At 42.5% G+C, this 18,989-nt stretch overlaps 2 protein-coding genes and 1 long non-coding RNA gene across 4 annotated transcripts in view; 1 reads left to right on the forward strand and 2 right to left on the reverse strand.

The window, feature by feature from the left end:
* LOC119656601 (CCR4-NOT transcription complex subunit 11) overlaps positions 1 to 6,679 on the reverse strand; it is a 117,077-nt gene extending 110,398 nt beyond the window's left edge. For both annotated transcript variants that reach the window (XM_038063033.1, XM_038063041.1), the window contains exons 1-2: positions 6,557 to 6,679; positions 6,409 to 6,500 (exon numbers count right to left, since the gene is read on the reverse strand). In XM_038063033.1, the coding sequence (XP_037918961.1) occupies positions 6,409 to 6,500; positions 6,557 to 6,594 (130 nt within the window). In that variant the 5' untranslated portion in view covers positions 6,595 to 6,679. The remainder of the gene's footprint in view (positions 1 to 6,408; positions 6,501 to 6,556) is intronic.
* Positions 6,680 to 6,853: 174 nt separating this feature from the next.
* On the forward strand, positions 6,854 to 17,345 carry LOC119646820. Its single transcript, XR_005248778.1, has 3 exons — positions 6,854 to 6,991; positions 16,441 to 16,578; positions 17,084 to 17,345. It is a non-coding gene; the product is annotated as an uncharacterized LOC119646820 (long non-coding RNA).
* Positions 16,089 to 18,989, reverse strand: part of LOC119646819 — a 38,986-nt gene continuing 36,085 nt past the window's right edge. The window contains exons 3-4 of the mRNA XM_038047434.1: positions 16,878 to 17,205; positions 16,089 to 16,561 (exon numbers count right to left, since the gene is read on the reverse strand). Of these exons, the coding sequence (XP_037903362.1) occupies positions 16,340 to 16,561; positions 16,878 to 17,205 (550 nt within the window). The 3' untranslated portion in view covers positions 16,089 to 16,339. The remainder of the gene's footprint in view (positions 16,562 to 16,877; positions 17,206 to 18,989) is intronic.

Consider the following 18,989-nt stretch of genomic DNA (forward strand, 5'->3'; position numbering starts at 1 on the left):
TGTTGAGTTTTTTTTTATTTTGCTTTTTTTAGGTTTTTTAAGGTTTTGTGTAAAGCAGAACCTTATTAAAATCGGTTTAATCTCTATCACACGTATTTTGCTCAGAGGCGGTTATGGCGATTGCCACGAAGTTTTGTGGAAAGGTGGGAACTGTGAACGCTCGCGCATACAGTGGGTTACATCAATCTACATCGAATCCATGCAAAAGGAGTGTCTCAATACATGCAAAAGGGAGTTTCACTTTTTTTTAACAAATATAGTTATGTGGGCAATCAAATGAAAGGCCTTGGTTAGTGCTTTCCGAAGCCGGTCTTAGTTTTGATATTTGTTGGAGTGCGGCGAGTCGAAAATGATCATTTGTTTAACGGACCCATTCTCAGAAACTACCCAACCGAAAAATCTGAAAAAAATCAAGTCTGTCACCATATGGGGCCTGGGTTCCGAAATACCCTCCGTACCGATATTTGTTCAGGGAAAATTAACACTACACACTCAAATGTCTTTCTAAAAGAAATACACAAGCCGTTCAAAACTAAAGCGTCCAGCTTCCAGTTTCCCGACTTGTTAGTTATTTGTATATCAGTATCAATTATATATGTATATGCTAATGAAGTTTACGGGTAGTGTCCAATTCAGATGGATAAGTATGTACGTTCTTGCCAGCGAAATTCAACTTTTGTGCGCGGAGTAAAGTGCAAATATTCAGATGCGTACGATCAATTGGTAAATATGAACTGTACGCACCAGTAAACGGTAATGGGCAATGTCTGTTTGTTTAGGATGAGCATAATAATTATGTCTTTGTGTATATGTCTTGAAGTTTTATATGAAGGAATATTTTGTATTTTTATACAAACGGAAAACGTGCATAGAAAATTCCTCACATAAGATGAACATCATCAACGGCGCAACAACCGGTATCCGGTCTAGGCCTGCCTTAATAAGGAACTCCAGACATCCCGGTTTTGCACCGAGGTCAACCAATTCGATATCCCTAATCTGGCGTCCTGACCTATGCCATCGCTCCATCTTAGGCATCCTCATGAAGGGGGCAAAAATTCGTCGGAGGATCCTTCTCTCGAACGCAGCCAAGAGTTCGCAATTTTTCTTGCTAAGAATCCCAATCTCCGAGGAATACATGAGGACTGGCAAGATCATTGTCTTATACAGTAAGAGCTTCTTGCGAAACAGTTTTTGTAAGCTGAAATAGGCTCCGTTGACTGACAACAACCGTGCGCGAATTTCATCATCGTAGCTATTATCGGTTGTGATTTTGGACCCTGGATAGGAGAAATTATCAACGGTCTCAAAGTTGTATTCTCCTATCCTTATTCTTCCCGTTTGACCAGTGCGGTTTTATGTTGTTAATTTATTGGTTTTCGGTGCTGACGTTGCCACCATATACTTTATCTTGCCTTCATTGATGTGCAGCCCAAGATCTCGCGCCGCCTGCTCGATCTGGATGAAGGCAGTTTGTACGTCTCGGGTGGTTCTTCCCATGATGTCGATATCGTCAGCATAGGCCAGTAGTTGGGTGGACTTAAAGAGGATCGTACTTCTTGCATTTACCTCAGCATCACGGATCACTTGCTCGAGGGCCAGGTTAAAGAGGACGCATGATAGGGCATCTCTTTGTCGTAGACCGTTGTTGATGTCGAATGGTCTTGAGAGTGATCCTGCTAATTTTATCTAGCTTCGTACATTGGTCAGGGTCAGTCTAGTCAGTCTTATCAATTTCGCCGGAATACCGAATTCTCTCGTGGCCGTGTACAGTTTACACAGTTACAGATGAACGCAAAACCTTTATGTCCAAAGCGCTTCCCCTTCCAGTATTCCGTTGTTATTTTCTTATAAAGTGGTTGATTATTTTTGAATCCTTTGAAGAATCTGACACTGCACATTAGAGCTTCAAAGGAGTAGCTGATGCTAACACTTCAATGAAGAAATCTACAGCCAGGTCGAATTTATGGTTTAATTTTAAGGACACATTTGCTTTTAAATTCGAAGCGATGTGTTCCCGATACGTAAGCCACTCAGTTTGCCATTAGCTTGGTGGACTCGATAGGGATTGATTGGAGGTTAGAGAATGTTGGGAGAACCGCCGAATGGTCGAACCTTAAATGATTGAGGAGTGATTGTAGGGTGGTGCATCACAATGAGGAGCGATAAAAATGTTGCATTGAGGAATCTGGGTACTTTGTTACTTGTAGCAAAAGGGAAAATTAAATCTCGCATGTCTTAACTAGAAAACGTTCGACTTCCGCCTTGCCAAAATCGAAACCAACAATTAGAGTATCAGTAGCATTAGCTAACGCCGCTATCAAAAACTGGGAACAATCACTCCATAAAGATAGATGACAGAGTCTAAATGTTGCTGGACATACTAAACTTTTCTCTCAGAGCCAGACAAACTTGCAGCAAAATTTATCCTGTCGAAAAGCAGAAAGACATGAAGAAGTATTGCGGGCATTCTGGCTGATTGTATTTCGATAACTGGTCATATGTTCAAAATTGGAATTCTACAAGATGATACGAATCCGACCTGTAATGATTCCTCATCCTTCAACGGAGCATTTCCCATGTAAGTACCCCTACCTCCCTCTGGACGCAGCAGACATCAAATGTTTGGTATTGGAGTACTTCAACTGCAGAATTTTGCAGCTCAATCGAAACACAAACCCTTTCTCTAAAACGGCTGCTTGCTGGAGGCCATCGATCAGAACAGTCTTGTTATCTGAAGAAATAAAAGCGTTTTTTAGCTTGAGATATGAGGAATTCTAAGTCCACATCTACTTGATGTTGGAAAAGCGGGCTTGTTGGTATTTCAAGTTTATTGTCCACCACACGTTCAACATTATTTTCCGCTTTGTCCGGTGTTAAGCTAACAAGAAAATTTATTTGTCTAAGTCTAATCTTGCGGTGATTCTAGCGATTAAATTATTTGAAATAATTAAGACTTGCTTCTTTTTCCACTTCCACTTTCCACTTTTTCCACAATATTTATTAACCTTGCAAATACCAATATTTCGGGAACCACCGTCGTCAGTGCTACAAGTCTTGCAAGAACTTGTAAGGACTTGTAGTACTGAAAAGGAGAACAAGTGGTTCACAAAATATCGGTATTCGTAAGGTGAATAAATATTACTAGCGCAAAGAAAAGGCAAATCTTAATTATTTCAAATAAAATAAATTTATCTGGTTATAAGAGGCATTTTTGTTTTTCACTCGCCTTAGTTTTTTCATTACACTGCTTCCAATTTGAATTACCTATGGGGCGGTAATCTGGGCAAACAGAATGGAACTCAGTATAACAGCCAGGGAGTAGCACAAACTTCAAAAACTGGCTTGCATGTGTACCAGTAGAACAATCCCCTCTGACGATCAGGTGAGCGTTTACACTGAAGCCATCCACAACACAGCCCTCCGCGACACCTATAAGAGGGAAATGGATGCTGCAATAACGGCAGTCAACAGAAGACCTGGAGATGAAGCATCAAAAAATGATCTTCACAATCACCTGAAGAACGTTATCATTGATACGGCCACAATCATACTTGGTCCTAGTTGCAAAAGGAGTCGGAACTGCTGCTGGTTTGACGATGAATGTAAGCTAGCAACGGAACGGAAGAATCCTGCATACCGAGTAATGCTGTATTTTCGCGGGCACGCGCAAAGACTTATCACGAACTCCGTCGAGCGGAAAAGCGACTTCACAGACGAAAAGAAGAGAACCAAAAAGTCTGTGAACTAGAAAAGTATGGGGAGGAACCGCATCAGGCACGCAATTTTTACCAACAAGTCAGCAGGATGAAGCCTTATACATCTCGATGCTCATTCTGCCGAGACAAAGAGGGAAATCTGATTTCCGACAGAATTATATTGGAACGATGGGTTGAGTACTTTGATGAGCTACTGAACAACCAGAACATCGGCAATTTGGAGGTCCCGCCTCCGTGCCATTCATCGGCTAAAAAATCATAAGTCACCTGGAGCCGATGGAATTACAGCCGAATTGATTAGATATGGAGGCGACTAGTTACACCAAGTGGTTCATCAACTTGTGCTCAAGGTATGGGACAGCGAATCAATGCCTGACGATTGGCAACGAGGCATTATCTGTCTCATACACAAAAAGGGAGATATCACACAGTACAGCAATTATAGAGGTATCAAGTTGCTGAGTATCATTTATAAGATATTCTCCGCTATCTTGCTAGGCCGGATAGCCCCATACGCCCAGAGCATCATTGGCCCATACCAAAGAGGCTTCACTCCAGGCAAAGCAGCAAATGATTAGATTTTCTCTTTTCGGCAAGCGATGGAAAAACTGTTGGAATATGGGCAACAGTTGCACCATCTATTCATCGACTTTAAAGCCGCCTATGATAGCATAGCCAGGGTAAAAATGTACACGGCCATGAGAGAATTCGGTATCCCGACGAAATGGATAAGACGGATAGGCTGACCCTGACCAATGTGCGAGGCCAGATAAAAGCAGTAGGATCACTCTCAAGACCATTCGACATCAACAACGGTCTGCGACAAGGGGATGCCCTATCATGCGTCCTCTTTAACCTGGCCCTCGAGCAAGTGATCCGTGATGCTGAGGTAAATGCAAGAAGTACGATCCTCTTTAAGTCCACCCAACTGCTGGCCTATGCTGACGATATCGACATCATGAGAAGAGCCACCCGAGACGTACAAACTGCCTTCATCCAGATCGAGCAGGCGGCGCGAGATCTTGGGCTGCACATCAATGAAGGCAAGATAAAGTATATGGTGGCAACGTCAGCACCGAAAACCAATAAATTAACAACATAAAACCGCACTGGTCAAACGGGAAGAATAAGGATAGGAGAATACAACTTTGAGACCGTTGACAATTTCTCCTATCTAGGGTCGAAAATCACAACCGATAACAGCTACGATGATGAAATCAGCGCACGGTTGTTGTCAGCCGGCTCTGTTGGCTATTTCGGCTTACAAATCTGTTCCACTCGAAGCGTCTCACCATAGGGTCAAAGCTCTTACTGTATAAGACAATGATCTCGCCAGTCCTCATGTATTCCTCGAAAACTTGGATTCTTAGGAAGAAGAATTGCGAGCACTTGGCCGCGTTCGAGAGAAGAATCCTCCGAAGAATTGTTGGTCCCCTACATGTGGATTGACGATTCCGTAGCCTACATAACGAAGAAATCTATGAGCGATACCATGGCCGTCAGGTTGTGGATAAAATTCGGCTCAATAGGTTATGGTGAGCGGGTTACTTAATCCGTATGGATGAGGATGATTGAGCCCGGAAAGTCTATAAGAGCAATATCTATAGTAGAAAAAGAAGACGAGGCAGACCCTGCCTAAGATGGAGCGATGGCGTAGGTCAGAACGCTAGACAGCTTCTAGGGATATCGAATTGGTGGACCTCGGCGCAAAACCGGGATGTCTGGAGTTCCTTATTAAGGCAGGCCTACACCGGATACCGGTTGTTACGCCGTTGATTATGATGAATGAGGACATGTCCAATGGGAACTGTACTGAGCGAAATTATCAGGAGTGGAACAGTCCAAGGTACTCATGGGGGGATACGAGTCCAAGCGCTCGAAAGATTGTCCAAACCCCGTCAAGAAGAGCTTCCGAATCATAGGGGTAATACTCGCTGGTCACTGCAAACTGAACTATCATCTGAGGATGCTAGGGATATCTATGGACACTGTAGATTCTGTAAGGAAAGATGAAACTTCCACACATGTTTAGGACAATGTCCAACACTTGTGTAAAGTAGGTTGAGGCACCTTGGAAAACACTTCATACCAGATGCCGGGTTGAAACACTTGGAAGTGGGCAACATTACAAAGTCCCTGTCGGCTATAGGTTTAAACGACATCGACGCCTCTTTGCTAGTCTTCAATAGAGCTTCAGAATTTACGGCCAGTTTTCCCAATATTTTTGGTTTTGGAACATGCTCGCATTCTAGAAACCAATCATAATCCATTTTTGATAGCCAAGACTCTTTGGGGTTAAGTCAGTCTCTATCCAAGGCGTTATTAACTTGAGTTTAAAAATTTACAGGTTGTTGACCCACAAATTTCTATCCCTTTTAGTCCCATTTTACGACAAGCAGAGAAGACTTTGAGTGTAATCTTAAACCCCAACTCACAGGGCAGCAATTGTATGAAGGAAAGGGTCAGAGTAGCTGCTTGGCAAAATGTTAATAGAAATTGACTGCGATTTTTTTTTAACTGTTTTTGCTCAAGTCCGATATGATCGCCGATCAAAAATTACACAATGAAATGCTTGCCAACACGAGTGCCACTGCTAATTAAGCTTTGCATATTCATATGTATATGATTGCGACTATGAAGATGAATTCTAGACACGATGCTGTGCCAATTAGAATGAAAGTCTGCTTACCGCTTAAATAATCGTTCTTATTGAACTTCTTTTGAACAATTCCGGACATGGTTTCAAAGGTTTGATGCTCAATATTCTTGTCCATTAAAAACCTGAAACCGAAATTGCAGTGAAAACTTGAAATATCAATTGTAATTATCAATCTCACTCATATAAGGCAATGTAATCCTGTGAGATTTTCGACATTTTAGAATTATTTTCCACTTCTACTGTTTACACCGGAAAGTTGACACGCCGCACCGTACATAAACTCCACTTGACAGTTTCAAATGTCAACAAATCATCAGCTGGTCACAGCTCGGCGCGAGAGCAGCTGAGAGAAATGGAAAGTAGTTCACAATAGTAAATTTTTACAGGTTGTCCATTAACATGTGATATCTTTATGTTGTACTTCTGGTATCATAATGTCGAGCAAAAGTAACATCACTGCTACCATAATGTCTAACAAAAGTGACAGGTGAGAATTTATTTTTGAATTGGCCAGATTTTGTGCGAGTTTTGGAGCTTGTACGAAATGAAACGAAATGGTAAATATTCGGTAGCCTTTTCCTGGTTCTCCTTAGCGAATTGCAGAATGCTTGAGGTGAGAAATGGTCAAACTTTTTGCTATATATATGTAAAAGGGTCCACATTAAGAAAAAGGACAATACCTTCTCTACTGACCGCCGTGAACAAGTGAGTCGCGGCAGAAAAACCTGCTACAGAATAGTGGAAGAGAAGGAGGGATTTGAAACAAATTTCATCAAACCTGTAACCAGGGCCATAGAAAGATAATAAGGGCCCGGGGTGAAAATTACGCGGAAATACTGAGCTTGGGAAGAACATCTTTGATTCCTGGATTGTGCGTTCACTCCTTGAAGACGGTAGGGGATCCCCAGTGACATGCGGGAGAGGGATGGGAATTAAAACCTAGGAGGGGCGCTAATGATGGATAGGTTTAAAAACTTGGAAGTCGGAGAAATAGCCTGTGTAGAAGACTACTCTACCTTGGGATCGAAAAGACGGTTCTGTGATTGGAGGGATAAGAGGATCTGGGGAAACAGATGAGTCCGAAGAAGGTTATCTTCAACGATCTCTATCTGCATGGCTTTGGAGACAAGAGGATTAGGATGGGACACTTGACTAAGAATTTGAGGGCATGATGGGCAAGGAAGGCATCGATACTTGGAGTTTGGCAGGACTCGTAGAGGATCTGATTGGAAATGTACTTGGAGCGGTGTCCGTTTTTAAAAATGTTGGCGCAGTGGCGAAAGATCCTGCGCTCTTTAAGGCGGAGTCGTTCTATTTGGGATGGGGAGGAGGAATCAGACCAGAAAATGAGGAGCGGGCGGATAAGTTGTTTATAACAAAACAGCTTAACCTTTTTCGAGGTGGGGATATTGGATTTGCACGTTGCACGTCCTAGTGCCTTCGCTATATAAGGGACGTGGGAGAGGCGGGAGTTCATTGTCACTCCGAGGTGACTTCCTTCACAGTAGGAATGGGATCGTAGTGGATTGTAAGTGACAAAGATCTAATGTCACTCCACATTTTCGGCGTCATTCTCATGTTTCCATGGAAGACAATGGTCTCGGACTTGTCGGGATTTAAGGAGAGTTTCCAACGGATGAAATAATGGTAAAGTTCGTCTAAATAAGCATTCAGACGCGCTTCACCGCGGGAGATGTCTTTGGTGGTGGAATACAGGATCAGGTCATCCGCGTATTGGACGATCCAGATAGGGCACGCGTGAGGAGTTGGCTTGGGGATGTCTGCGGTGAACAGGGAGGAAAGGGTTGCAGAAAGGACTGAACCCTGCCAGCGGGGCAGCTATAGGACGAGGACGGTGGAACTACTCTGGGTACCTGGTCACTGTGGCATAGAGGGAAATGAAATCTCGGACGCTTTAGCGAAAGAGGGGTCAATCACCCCTATGCCGGGACCGGAGCCATCAATTGGAATATCAATAGCATTGGCTAAGTCTGTTCTCAAAAACTGGGAACAAGTTTCCCATAATGACAGGTGGCAGAGCCTAAATGCTGCTCGACACACCAAACTTTTTCTGCCAGAACCAAACATACATTCCGCAAAGTTTATCTGTCGAAAAGCAGGAGGACTTGCAGGTGTATTGTGGGCATTCTGACAGGGCATATTTCACTAGCTGGGCATATGTTCAGAATAGGCATTACCGAAGATGATACGTGTCCCTCCTGTAATGAGGAAGCGGAATCCACGTAGCATTTCCTATGTGAATGCCCCGCCTATGGACGCATCAGGCATCAGATCTTTTGTGCCGATGTTCTCCAATTGCGACGGGTAGCATCACATCCACTAACGGAAATCCTGCGATACGTTAACGAATCCGGAATATTCCGTTAGACGGGGGAGGCGAATACAATAGACCACCACGACCTGAATGCTCAGAAGCTGTAGCTTCTCCCCCACCATACACACGCACACACACACACACATAGGACGGGGAAAGGTGCTACTGGATGTTGACTGAGGATTTCCGCCCATCTAGAAATCTAGAAAGCTAAGAATTAGCTTACAGAGGTGCGGATGGAAATTGAGGATTTCGGAAAGCTTATACGTGAGTCCATATTACCATACGGAGTGGAAAGCTTTCCTTAGGTAAAGGAGACAGGTTATGGTGGGTGTCTTCCGATTGATACCTAGAAGGATATCAGTCTTGAGGACAAGAGGAACGTGCTCAGCCGAGTATTTAGTTCAGTTGGTGAATTGGAACTCGGGTAGAGTGTTGTTGGAAGTACAGTGCTCGTCTATGAAGGATTTGATGACCCGCTCGAAAATTTTCGTGGAGGAAGATAGGATAGAGATAGGCCTGTAGCTATCGGGATTAAGTGGATTAAGGTTCTTTTTTGGATGGATACAATGCGAACACTTTTCCGCTCGGTGGGGAAGTGAGCGTTGAAAAGTACTTCTATCTCTCTGCCGATATTGTGCTTTTATATTTTGTGAAATCTAGCGTTATGTGTCGTAAGTTTCGATATAGTGAAGAAGGATGCTCAGCTTTCTGCATTTCAGGAGACGCTTCCTAAAGATAACATTACATCGTAGTGGGGGATCTCAATGCTGAGCTGGGCTCTAGAACGCTTGCTCGGGCATATGATGGGGAGTCAAGATTTGTGAACTTACACAACTTTCACCGCTTCGTCATCCATGGTGCAATGTTACGCAATCAAGCCTGTGACAAAGTCGGTTATATTTCAAATGACTGGCAACGAGCATATAACCAGATGATAATATTGAGATCAGCACTAGAGTTAAGGGTCGTGTTCTACTTGTGTGCAATAAATGATGTACTGAAAGCGATGTCGAAATTCACCACCATGTAATGACCGCTTACTTTCGTTTGCATTTAGTTACCTGCCCGCAGGAAAACATTGAGTCATCCTCCAGCTGTCGTCTAGCTGCCTCCAGTTGTCGCCTAGCAGCTTTCCGCCACGCCGGGAAATAGCGTTACAAGACCTGGCTGGCTGCGGATACCTAGAGACCTAGAGAGGTGCGAGTGGAGTCAGAGCGACGTGCTGAAACTCTGGTTCGGCAAAAAAGTAGCAGAAACCGCCGAAAATAGCAATGATTTTACTAGCGTATGCCGTGGCGCGGAAGAGCTTACAGGAGGTCGTTAGCCTTTCGATGGTCCCTTGAGGGATGTTAGTGATAGGCTTCTGATCTACGGTTATGAGCAACGTAAGAGGTGGAAGAAACACTTCACCACGAGTCTGAATCATACAAAATCCAGTGAAATTCCACCTATTGTGGATGATGAGTGTTCCTCCAAACTGAAACGACATTATTTCTGTCGTTAACGCGCTCAAATAAAGTTTACCGACACTCCTTGTTACTTTCACTGATTTGTAAATCCAGATGATCTGAGATTTTTTCCGGAGATCAGAAGAGGGAATTCCGAAAAAGGGTACCTGTCTTAAGTGCGAAAATTGGAGAGGTGTTTGCGTGGTTCCTACCGTTCCGAAGATACCTATTAGATAAAATCAACTTTGAATGCATCAAAGAACACCCCGAAAGCCTGATAGATAAAGAATAGGCTGGCTTTCAATCTGGATCCTCTTGTAATCACAACAATAACCCTTTTGGGATCATTGTGAAGCAATGTGCAAAGTTTAAATTTCTGCTTCAGCTGCTCTCATTGATTTGGAGAAAGCTTTCAATAGTATGAACAGGGAGTATATCTGGTATGTTGTACGAAGGAAATGCATTCCAGCGAAAGTAATAGCTGCTGTCAGAGCGCAAAATATAACGTCCTGCGTCGAGGTAGAATCGGAAAAGTATTTGAAGTCCAAAGCGTTTTCGTTATTGAAAACGTTTTCCATGCTACCTTGGCTGAAAGGCATAGCGGGTTGTATGGACTATGCCATTTTTCCTCAAGCATCTCGATTACACTGATGGCATTTCCGTGCTCACAGAGTCATAGCTCCGAATCTGGAAAGGAGGCAAGTAGAGTTGAATTGAAGGTAAATACCACCTAAACCACAGTTCTCAGTCTGGCTGGTCATTTCACTCTCGTAAAAGCTTCGAGATAGTCGAAGCATATTGTTAGCAACCGGCAGGGACAACCCGTTGGTCTGATTTAAACGCTAGGGCCAACAGGGTTTTTTTTTTGGCAACCAGTCAAACCAAATTATTCGTCTACAATTTGCTAATGGAACATTGGATAAAAGAGATTGAGTTAGCAAAAAACAACAAAAAGCAACATAAAAACTCGTTAGTATCCAGACATTTGATAAAACAAAGACACCATCTGACCTGGGGTAATGCAGAAAACATCAATTTAAACTCACATGAAAGCTTCCAGATATCGAAAATAGAATACGCTTCAAGTTTAAAAGGTTTCGTGTTCCCTTATGCGAGGAACGATGGGTGCATGGCAGTTCTATGCTAGTGCAAGATTTGGTACTCCGTGGATGAATTCAACCAATTTCTAAAAGTGGGTAATATACTATTAGTAAGTTTATTTAAACAGATATCGGAATTGCTCATATTTTGATGCTTAGATTTCATATAAGCTCACCACACTGATTTTTTCAGATTTTTGGGTTGGTTAGTTACCGAATATTAGTTCTGTCTCACTTTAGGTGCGCACATTTTGATTCCTTACTCTCGCACTTTATCTACGCCAAAACTAATATCAGCTTTGGAAAGTACTAATCGAGACCTTTCATTTGGTACACATGACTATATCCGGTGAAAAAAATGTATACACCCCCCCCCCCCCCCCCCACACTGGCAAAGGGGGGCCAGTGTGTGGAGCCTCGCTTTTAACTCGACGTAAATTTATGACATTCAGTATATGCGTGGGATTTCATAGTTCCCATATGTCCACCAAATTTCGTTCGGAACGGTTTAACCGTTCTGGAAAGAAGTGCCTGTGACAGACAGACTAGCAGACAGTGAATCGATTCTAATTTTGCACAAAACCTTAATGACAGAGACTTAGGTCATATCTTCTTTAACTTTTCGGAAACAGTTAAGCTTTGGGGATATTTTGATTACCATAATGTATGAAGACTTTAGGTAGGAAGGTTTTGGGTATATCTGTTGCAAAATATAACTTTATTGCTACCGAAACGTCAACAACGCCTCTGATAAGGAGTGACTTCACAGTCAGGACCTTTGACTATTGAAAACGAATTATGATTGGTTTCTAGAATATGCGAATGCTCCTCGACAACGGTAGCGAGTATTTCCACAATGCTCTCTTTCCCCAACTCGAGCGAGAATTCCAGCGATATAGCCTGCACATTTTGGGCCTAAGCGAAGTAAGATGGTGGGGCTCTGTAGAGTGCCCTCTTGCGGATTTCAACTCAACAACACCACACGAGCAATCAGATTGACCACTTTACGCTGCGAAAGAGATCACGTTCGGTTGTATGTTGGGTACGTCACTTCTCGCATGGATGAAGAGCTACGACCCAACAAGTTCAACATAGACCGTTTGTAAGGGGTGGAGGGAGAGCTATTTTGCTGATTGGACGGCAAATACACTGAGTAATCTGAGAGTGATGGCGGCGGTGAATCCCTCGAACTCCAATACCGTACGAAATCCCGAGAAATTCAGCCTAGTGTGTGCCGTGGCAAATGGGAAATGAAGAAGTGTAATCTGCATCACGAAAGAACAGCATGTGGTCGAAAACAACCAATAGTTCTGTGAAGGACGTTAACGGTCGACTCCTTATTCACGCTGATGAGCAGTTGAAGAGTTGGAACACTTCACCACGGTTCTTAATCGTATTACAACCGGTGAAGTTTCACCTCTTGTGCAGAAATGGTGAGTGACCGTAACATAGGGGTACAGACTGCTCCTCCAAGTATTAGAGAAATCATGTCGGCCATCAATACACTCAAACGGTGTAAAGTCAGCGACTTGACTTCCTTCCCGCCGAGTTGTTTGTCGTTGCACCTGCAGTTACTGCAGATTTTCTACTTCCACTGGTATGATAATCCTTGTCTTCCAAGACCTTTCCTAGAGGGTAGAAGAAGGGGATGATAATTTGGATTCCAAAGAAGTTCACCAGTTTTGAGTGCGATAAATGGAAGGGTATCTGCGTGCTCCCTGTCGTCGCACAAATAATAGCTAAAATGATCTTGGAACGCATCAAAGAATATCTCAAAAGCTTTATCGACAGGAAGCAGCCTGGTTTCCGCTCAGGATTCTCATCCTACGGATCATTTTTGAACAATGCACAGAGTTTAGATTTCCGCTTCACCTGCTCTGCATCGATTTCAAGAAAGCTTTTTGCAACGTGAACAGGGATTGTATCAGACGTGTTCTTTGTAGGAGGGGCATCTCGGATAGTTATTATCAGAACGACATATGATGACGAAAAATGTCACATGTTGCATTGAGTTAAAATTTCGATGGAATTTAAGGTACACAGCGGAGTCCGCTAGGGTTGCTTCTTGTCACCGATACTATTTCTTCCTGTTACAGGGTGCGTTTTTAATACTGCTTTATTTGAATATCGTGGAGAAATTCGATGGACGATGACATATTTTCTTCAACTCCTCGACTACGCTGACGACATCTGTTTGCTCTCTCACTGGGTCATGGATCTTTGCCAAATGGCTCTGGGTATGGGAAGAGAGCCTAGTATAGTTGGACTGAAGATATACAACAACAAAACAAAGTTCTGTTTGCTCATCGCACTCTCCCTATCTGCATAAATGGGCAGAGCATTAAATGCATCGATCAATTTGTATATCTAAGAAGCTTGGCTTTTGTCGACGGTGGTATCGAACTGGATGTTGCCCGACGCATTAACAGCGCCAGATCCACTTTCGCTGTCTTGTCTAAAACTGCATTTATTTCAATACCAAGATCAAGTTGACACTGTTCTGTGCTAGTGTTCTTTCTGTGTTACTGTATGGGAGTAGCACGTGTAAAATGGTCACCACTGTCACTCGAAAACTCCAAGTTTTCGTCAACACCTGTCTGCGTCGATTCATCAGAGTACGCCGGGCTGATATTACTTTAAAAGGTTTGGTCTAGGTCGCCCATACGCGATGCGATGGGAAGGTGAAAGTGGCAGAGAATAGATGATACGTTAAGGAGGAACGACAATTACATGCAGTGGAACCCACTATCCCAAGATAGCTAACGATTGGGGCGTCTCACAAGCACTTGGCCCAGAACAGTAGAGGAGGAGTACGAGAGAACTGTAGTCGTGGGGAATTCTGGGCGAGCTTAAGCGCATTTCAGCGAACCGCGAACAATGGCTCGTGAGTGTGTCTGATAAGCCATGCTGCACCAAGGGTTAAATAGCAAATATATGGGGAAAAAGAACCTGCCGCTTCCTCTTTCATAGCCTTCCTACCCACTCCGGGGTTGGGTTCAAAATTAAGAAAAGTCGCGACAATTCCAGAACGGTGCTAAAATCGAAATGCCACTCCCATTCCCTCCACCCCATGAGGAGGATTTAGAATTCAAACTTCACCATGGTGATATAAAAAAACATACTTTAGGGTGTAATAATTTTTTAAAGATGTATACATATATCACATCCATTATTTCATTAACAACGAGCTTCGCCTCCCACATTGCAACGATATTTAATTTGTATTTTTCATCTTCATCATCAGTGACGCAGCAACCAGTATCCGGCCTAGGCCTGCCTTAATAAGGAATCCCAGATATCCCAGTTTTGCGCCGAAGTCCACCAATTCGATATCCCTAAAAGCTGTCTGGCGCCCTGGCCTTCGCCATCGCTTCATCTCAGGAAGAGTCTGCTACCCGTCAAGAGTTCGCAATTTTTGTTGCCAAGAACCCCTGCCTCCGAGGCAAACATGAGGACTGGCAACATCATTTTCTTGTATGTACAATAAGAGCTTTGGCTCTATGATGAGACGGGTCGAGCGGAACAGTTTTTGTAAGCTGAAATAGGCTCTGTTAGCTGCCAACAACCGTGCGCGGATTTCATCGTCGTAGCTGTTATCGGTTGTGATTTTCGACCCTAAATAGGAGAAATTATCAATGGTCTGAAAGAGATAGTCTCCTATCTTTATTCTTCCTGTTTAATCAGTGCGGTTTGATGTTGTTGTTTGTTTGGTTTTTGGTGCTGACGTGGCCACCATTTATTTCGTCCTGCCTCCATTGATGTTCAGCTCAAGATCTCTCGCCGTCTGCTCAATCTGGCTGTAGACAGTTTGTACGTCTCGAGTCGTTCTCCTCTTGATGTCGATATCGTAACAATAGGCCAGTAGTTGGATCGACCTAAAGAGGATGGTGCCTCTCGAATTTTTCTTAGCATTACGCCTTAGACCGTTGTTGATGTCCAATGGTCTCGAGAGTGATCCTGCTGCTTTTATCTGACTCCCACATTGCTCAGAGTCAGCCTAGTCAGTTTTACCAATTCGGTGGGATACCTAATTCTCTCATGGCCGTGGACATAAAGTGGATGAAAAGATGGTGGAAATGATTCACTGATATTTCAACAGTTTCCATCGCTTGCAGCAGAAAGAAAATCTGATTTGTTGCTAATCTGCCTGGAGTGAAGCCTGTTTGGTATGGGCCAACGATTTTCTGGACGTATGGGGCTATCCTATCCATCAGCCTTATATTGGGACAGGGTATCGGCTAGCTGCTGGACAGCATTCCATCTGTACAGGGAGCGTTCGTTCCATGAGAAAATGCGCAAGTCGCTATTCCGTTATTCCCTAGCCTGGAGGAGGACCAGTTGGCACAATTTGTTCCGTTTTCACGCGTGGGAAACTCACCTTCATTCTTCTCCATCTGCAGCTTTTCTTGACTGGGAGCCACTAATTGTTGTAATGTGGGTCTCGAAAATTACAACCACTACATCGAGGAATCCACACCCTTTCAGCGAGCGACTCAACTCCCTTATATCTTTAACTTTCGTGTTTGGCTATGTTCACAGCGCCGTGGAAATAAAATCCGGGTCTGGGGTGGAAAATCGGCTCTTTTTCGATTGAAATTTCTATTTTGGGCCCCCGTGAAAGTTCCGGGCCAGGGGGATCCCTCCTTGTCAGAAGAAAGTCGCAGTGGACTTATTTCAGAAATAATATGCTCTACATTATCATTTGTCAAATATTCGCTCCTACATGTTTTAAATTCCTCCCATTAGGAGTAGGTTCCTAGAAGCGTCTGAGATTTTCAACACATCCATATAACTAAATTGAATGAAAAACATATCAAGTTTCTTTACATACTTTATTTGTGTATCTTAACCTATCACAATGACTATCCTGAAGTCAAAAAAGGAAAATAATTTTGCTGTCATGTTTGTTCGCGTATTATAGTCCGTAGGGAGAATATAATAAATAGGTACACATAGAATCAGGACTGGAAAAAGAAGCTTAAAACTAGACCATATTTTAACGAATATTTGTAAATTAGAAGCTTTTGTGACTGTAATATTTTAGAAAACATGTTTTCCTGTTTATAATGCCAAAACTACTGTTCAAAACCGTAATCGGTCTCTGTATACTTAGGCGTTGGTGAGGCCAAATAAATTTGTGGTCTTCGCTGTTGCAGTGAAATATTTATCTCCTCAGGTGACCGGTAAACTTGCTGCTGGGGTGGTTGTGTGGAGAATCGGTATGGAGCGGCGCTTATTTGCGGTGCTGGGGTTGGAGTTGCTACTTTCCTTTGTGCGCTGTTGAAGCCTACCTGTATCTTGAATTATAGAAAAAGTAAGTAAATATCGGAATTTCTGCTAAGACCGGATGAAAGCAAAGTCGTATATAACCGAAAGAAATGCTGCATTGATAGATAGGGGATGTACCGTGAGTAGTAGCTGATCTAATTATCGTGGGGAAATCTATGTAATATCTGTGGAATTAGTGTAAAGAGTGCATTGATAATGAACTTTGTTGTGTGTCGAATGGCTTTAGTAGTAGTTCCTTAATATAAAAACATACAATTCGGTTATATACGAGTACCACCAATCTTAATATAAGTTTAATTCCTTATTAATTAATTAATATATTACTGGTGTTCGCTGGTAGTGTTGTTGTGGTGCCTCTTCTTCATAATCTTGGCGACCGTCTTGGTAGAAGTTCTCTGGATAGTATCTTTCTGAATATTTGAGACTAACGTTTGGTTTGGTTTCATGTTCGGCAACATTGATTGGTTTATACAAATATTCGTTGACAATGTGATATTTCGATGATTGATCACAGATATTTTCTCCGGTAGGTGGCATACAAATTAGATGAACTTGATGGAATGTGAATCCTTCGGGACAAATCCAAGAGTGGCGTTGATTGTCTTGGCAGTAATGGAAGACTTCACAATTGAGCGTTTCATCTGCATAATATCTGAAAAGTTGCAGACAAATAAGTAAAATAAATAAATAGGTAGATAATAAAAAGTAGGTAGACAATAAGTTGATCAATTAAATAAATAAGATAAAATAAGACAAATAAGTAGATAATAAATGAGTATGCAGAACCATGAACATGATCGGTTTTATAGAGACTGGATCGCCTGAACTGAATATCTTGGTGTGGAATATTAATACCACTTTACGAAAAATTGACTTAAGGTACAATCGTGAACAATTTTTGAAAAATCAGCGCTCTAGGTGATCACTCTCTCGTCGAATTGGGTGTATATATTTAAATAGTCGGGTTCAATGAAGGACGAAAAACTCTAGTAAATATTTTGAACATAATGGACTGCCCAATTCATCATCATCAACGGCGCAACAACCGGTATCCGGCCTAGGCCTGCCTTAATAAGGAACTCCAGACATCCCGGTTTTGCGTCGAGGTCCACCAATTCGATATCCCTAAAAGCTGTCTGGCGTCCTGACCTACGCCATCGCTCCATCTTAGGCAGGGTCTGCCTCGTCTTCTTTTTCTACCATAGATATTGCCCTTACAGACTTTCCGGTCTGGATCATCCTTATCCATACGGATTAAGTGACCCGCCCACCGTAACCTATTGAGCCACAACCTGATGGTCATGGCCATGGTCATAGATTTCGTCGTTATGTAGGCTACGGAATCGTCCATCTTCATGTAGGGGGCCAAAAATTCTTCGGAAGATTCTTCTCTCGAACGTGGCCAACAGTTCGCAATATTTCTTGCTAAAAACTCAGGTCTCCGAGGAATACATGAGGACTGGCAAGATCATTGTTTTGTACAGTAAGAGCTTTGACCCTATGGTGAGACGTTTTGGGCGGAACAGTTTTTGTAAGCTGAAATAGGCTCTGTTGGCTGACAACAACCATGCGCGGATTTCATCATCGTAGCTGTTATCGGTTGTGAATTTCGACCTTAGATAGGAAAAATTATCAACGGTCTCAAAGTTGTATTCTCCTATCTTTATTTTTCCCGTTTGACCAGTGCAGTATGATTGACCAATTGGCTTTAAATATAAGGAAAATAAGGTAGAAAAAGATGAAGAGAGGTAGAAATGTTCAAATAAGTAGTGCAGCAAAAAGAGGAACAGGAGTATCTTAACTCAGGAATACTTTTGTATGGTCCAAAGATAACAGATTGACCAAATGTAAATTTTAAATCTTATTTTTTTAAAAAATGTTACCTAAAGAAATAGTGAAAATAGTTTAAGCGCGTTTTTCTCAGTGATATATTTTTTAAAACTCCGGACAATTATTCTCAGGATTCACTCGACCGATTTTAATATTTTTTTTGGGTTTTCTTTATTTAGGTATCCGACGTAACAATTTATCAGAATATCACCAAAAAATAAAAGATAGATTTTTAACGCGGAAGGAAGTGTTAAAAAAGTCCCATTTTTTCCGATCATTCGCAATTTTTAAGGTTTTGTGTCAAACAAAACCTTATTGAAACCGATTCAATGCCTGATTGCACGGCTGTCCGTCTGTTTGTCACACCCGATTTATTCCGAAACCGCTGAACCGACCGTTACTAAATTTGTTGAGAATAAGTGGCATGTGTCTCTTTACATCCAGTGAGTGGTGCCATTCTGTGATGAATTAGAAGATGGGCTCCCCATACATTCGAAAGCGGGGTGACAAATGAAAAAGCTTGATTATTGATTATTGACATTCAATGAAACATAGGGGAGTAAAGGCTCAAAATGTGTACCCTAAAAGTGAAACAGGTCTCGTTCT

Source organism: Hermetia illucens, chromosome 1, assembly GCF_905115235.1.
Source record: "Hermetia illucens chromosome 1, iHerIll2.2.curated.20191125, whole genome shotgun sequence".
In the NCBI taxonomy this organism is placed as follows: Eukaryota; Metazoa; Arthropoda; class Insecta; order Diptera; family Stratiomyidae; genus Hermetia; species Hermetia illucens.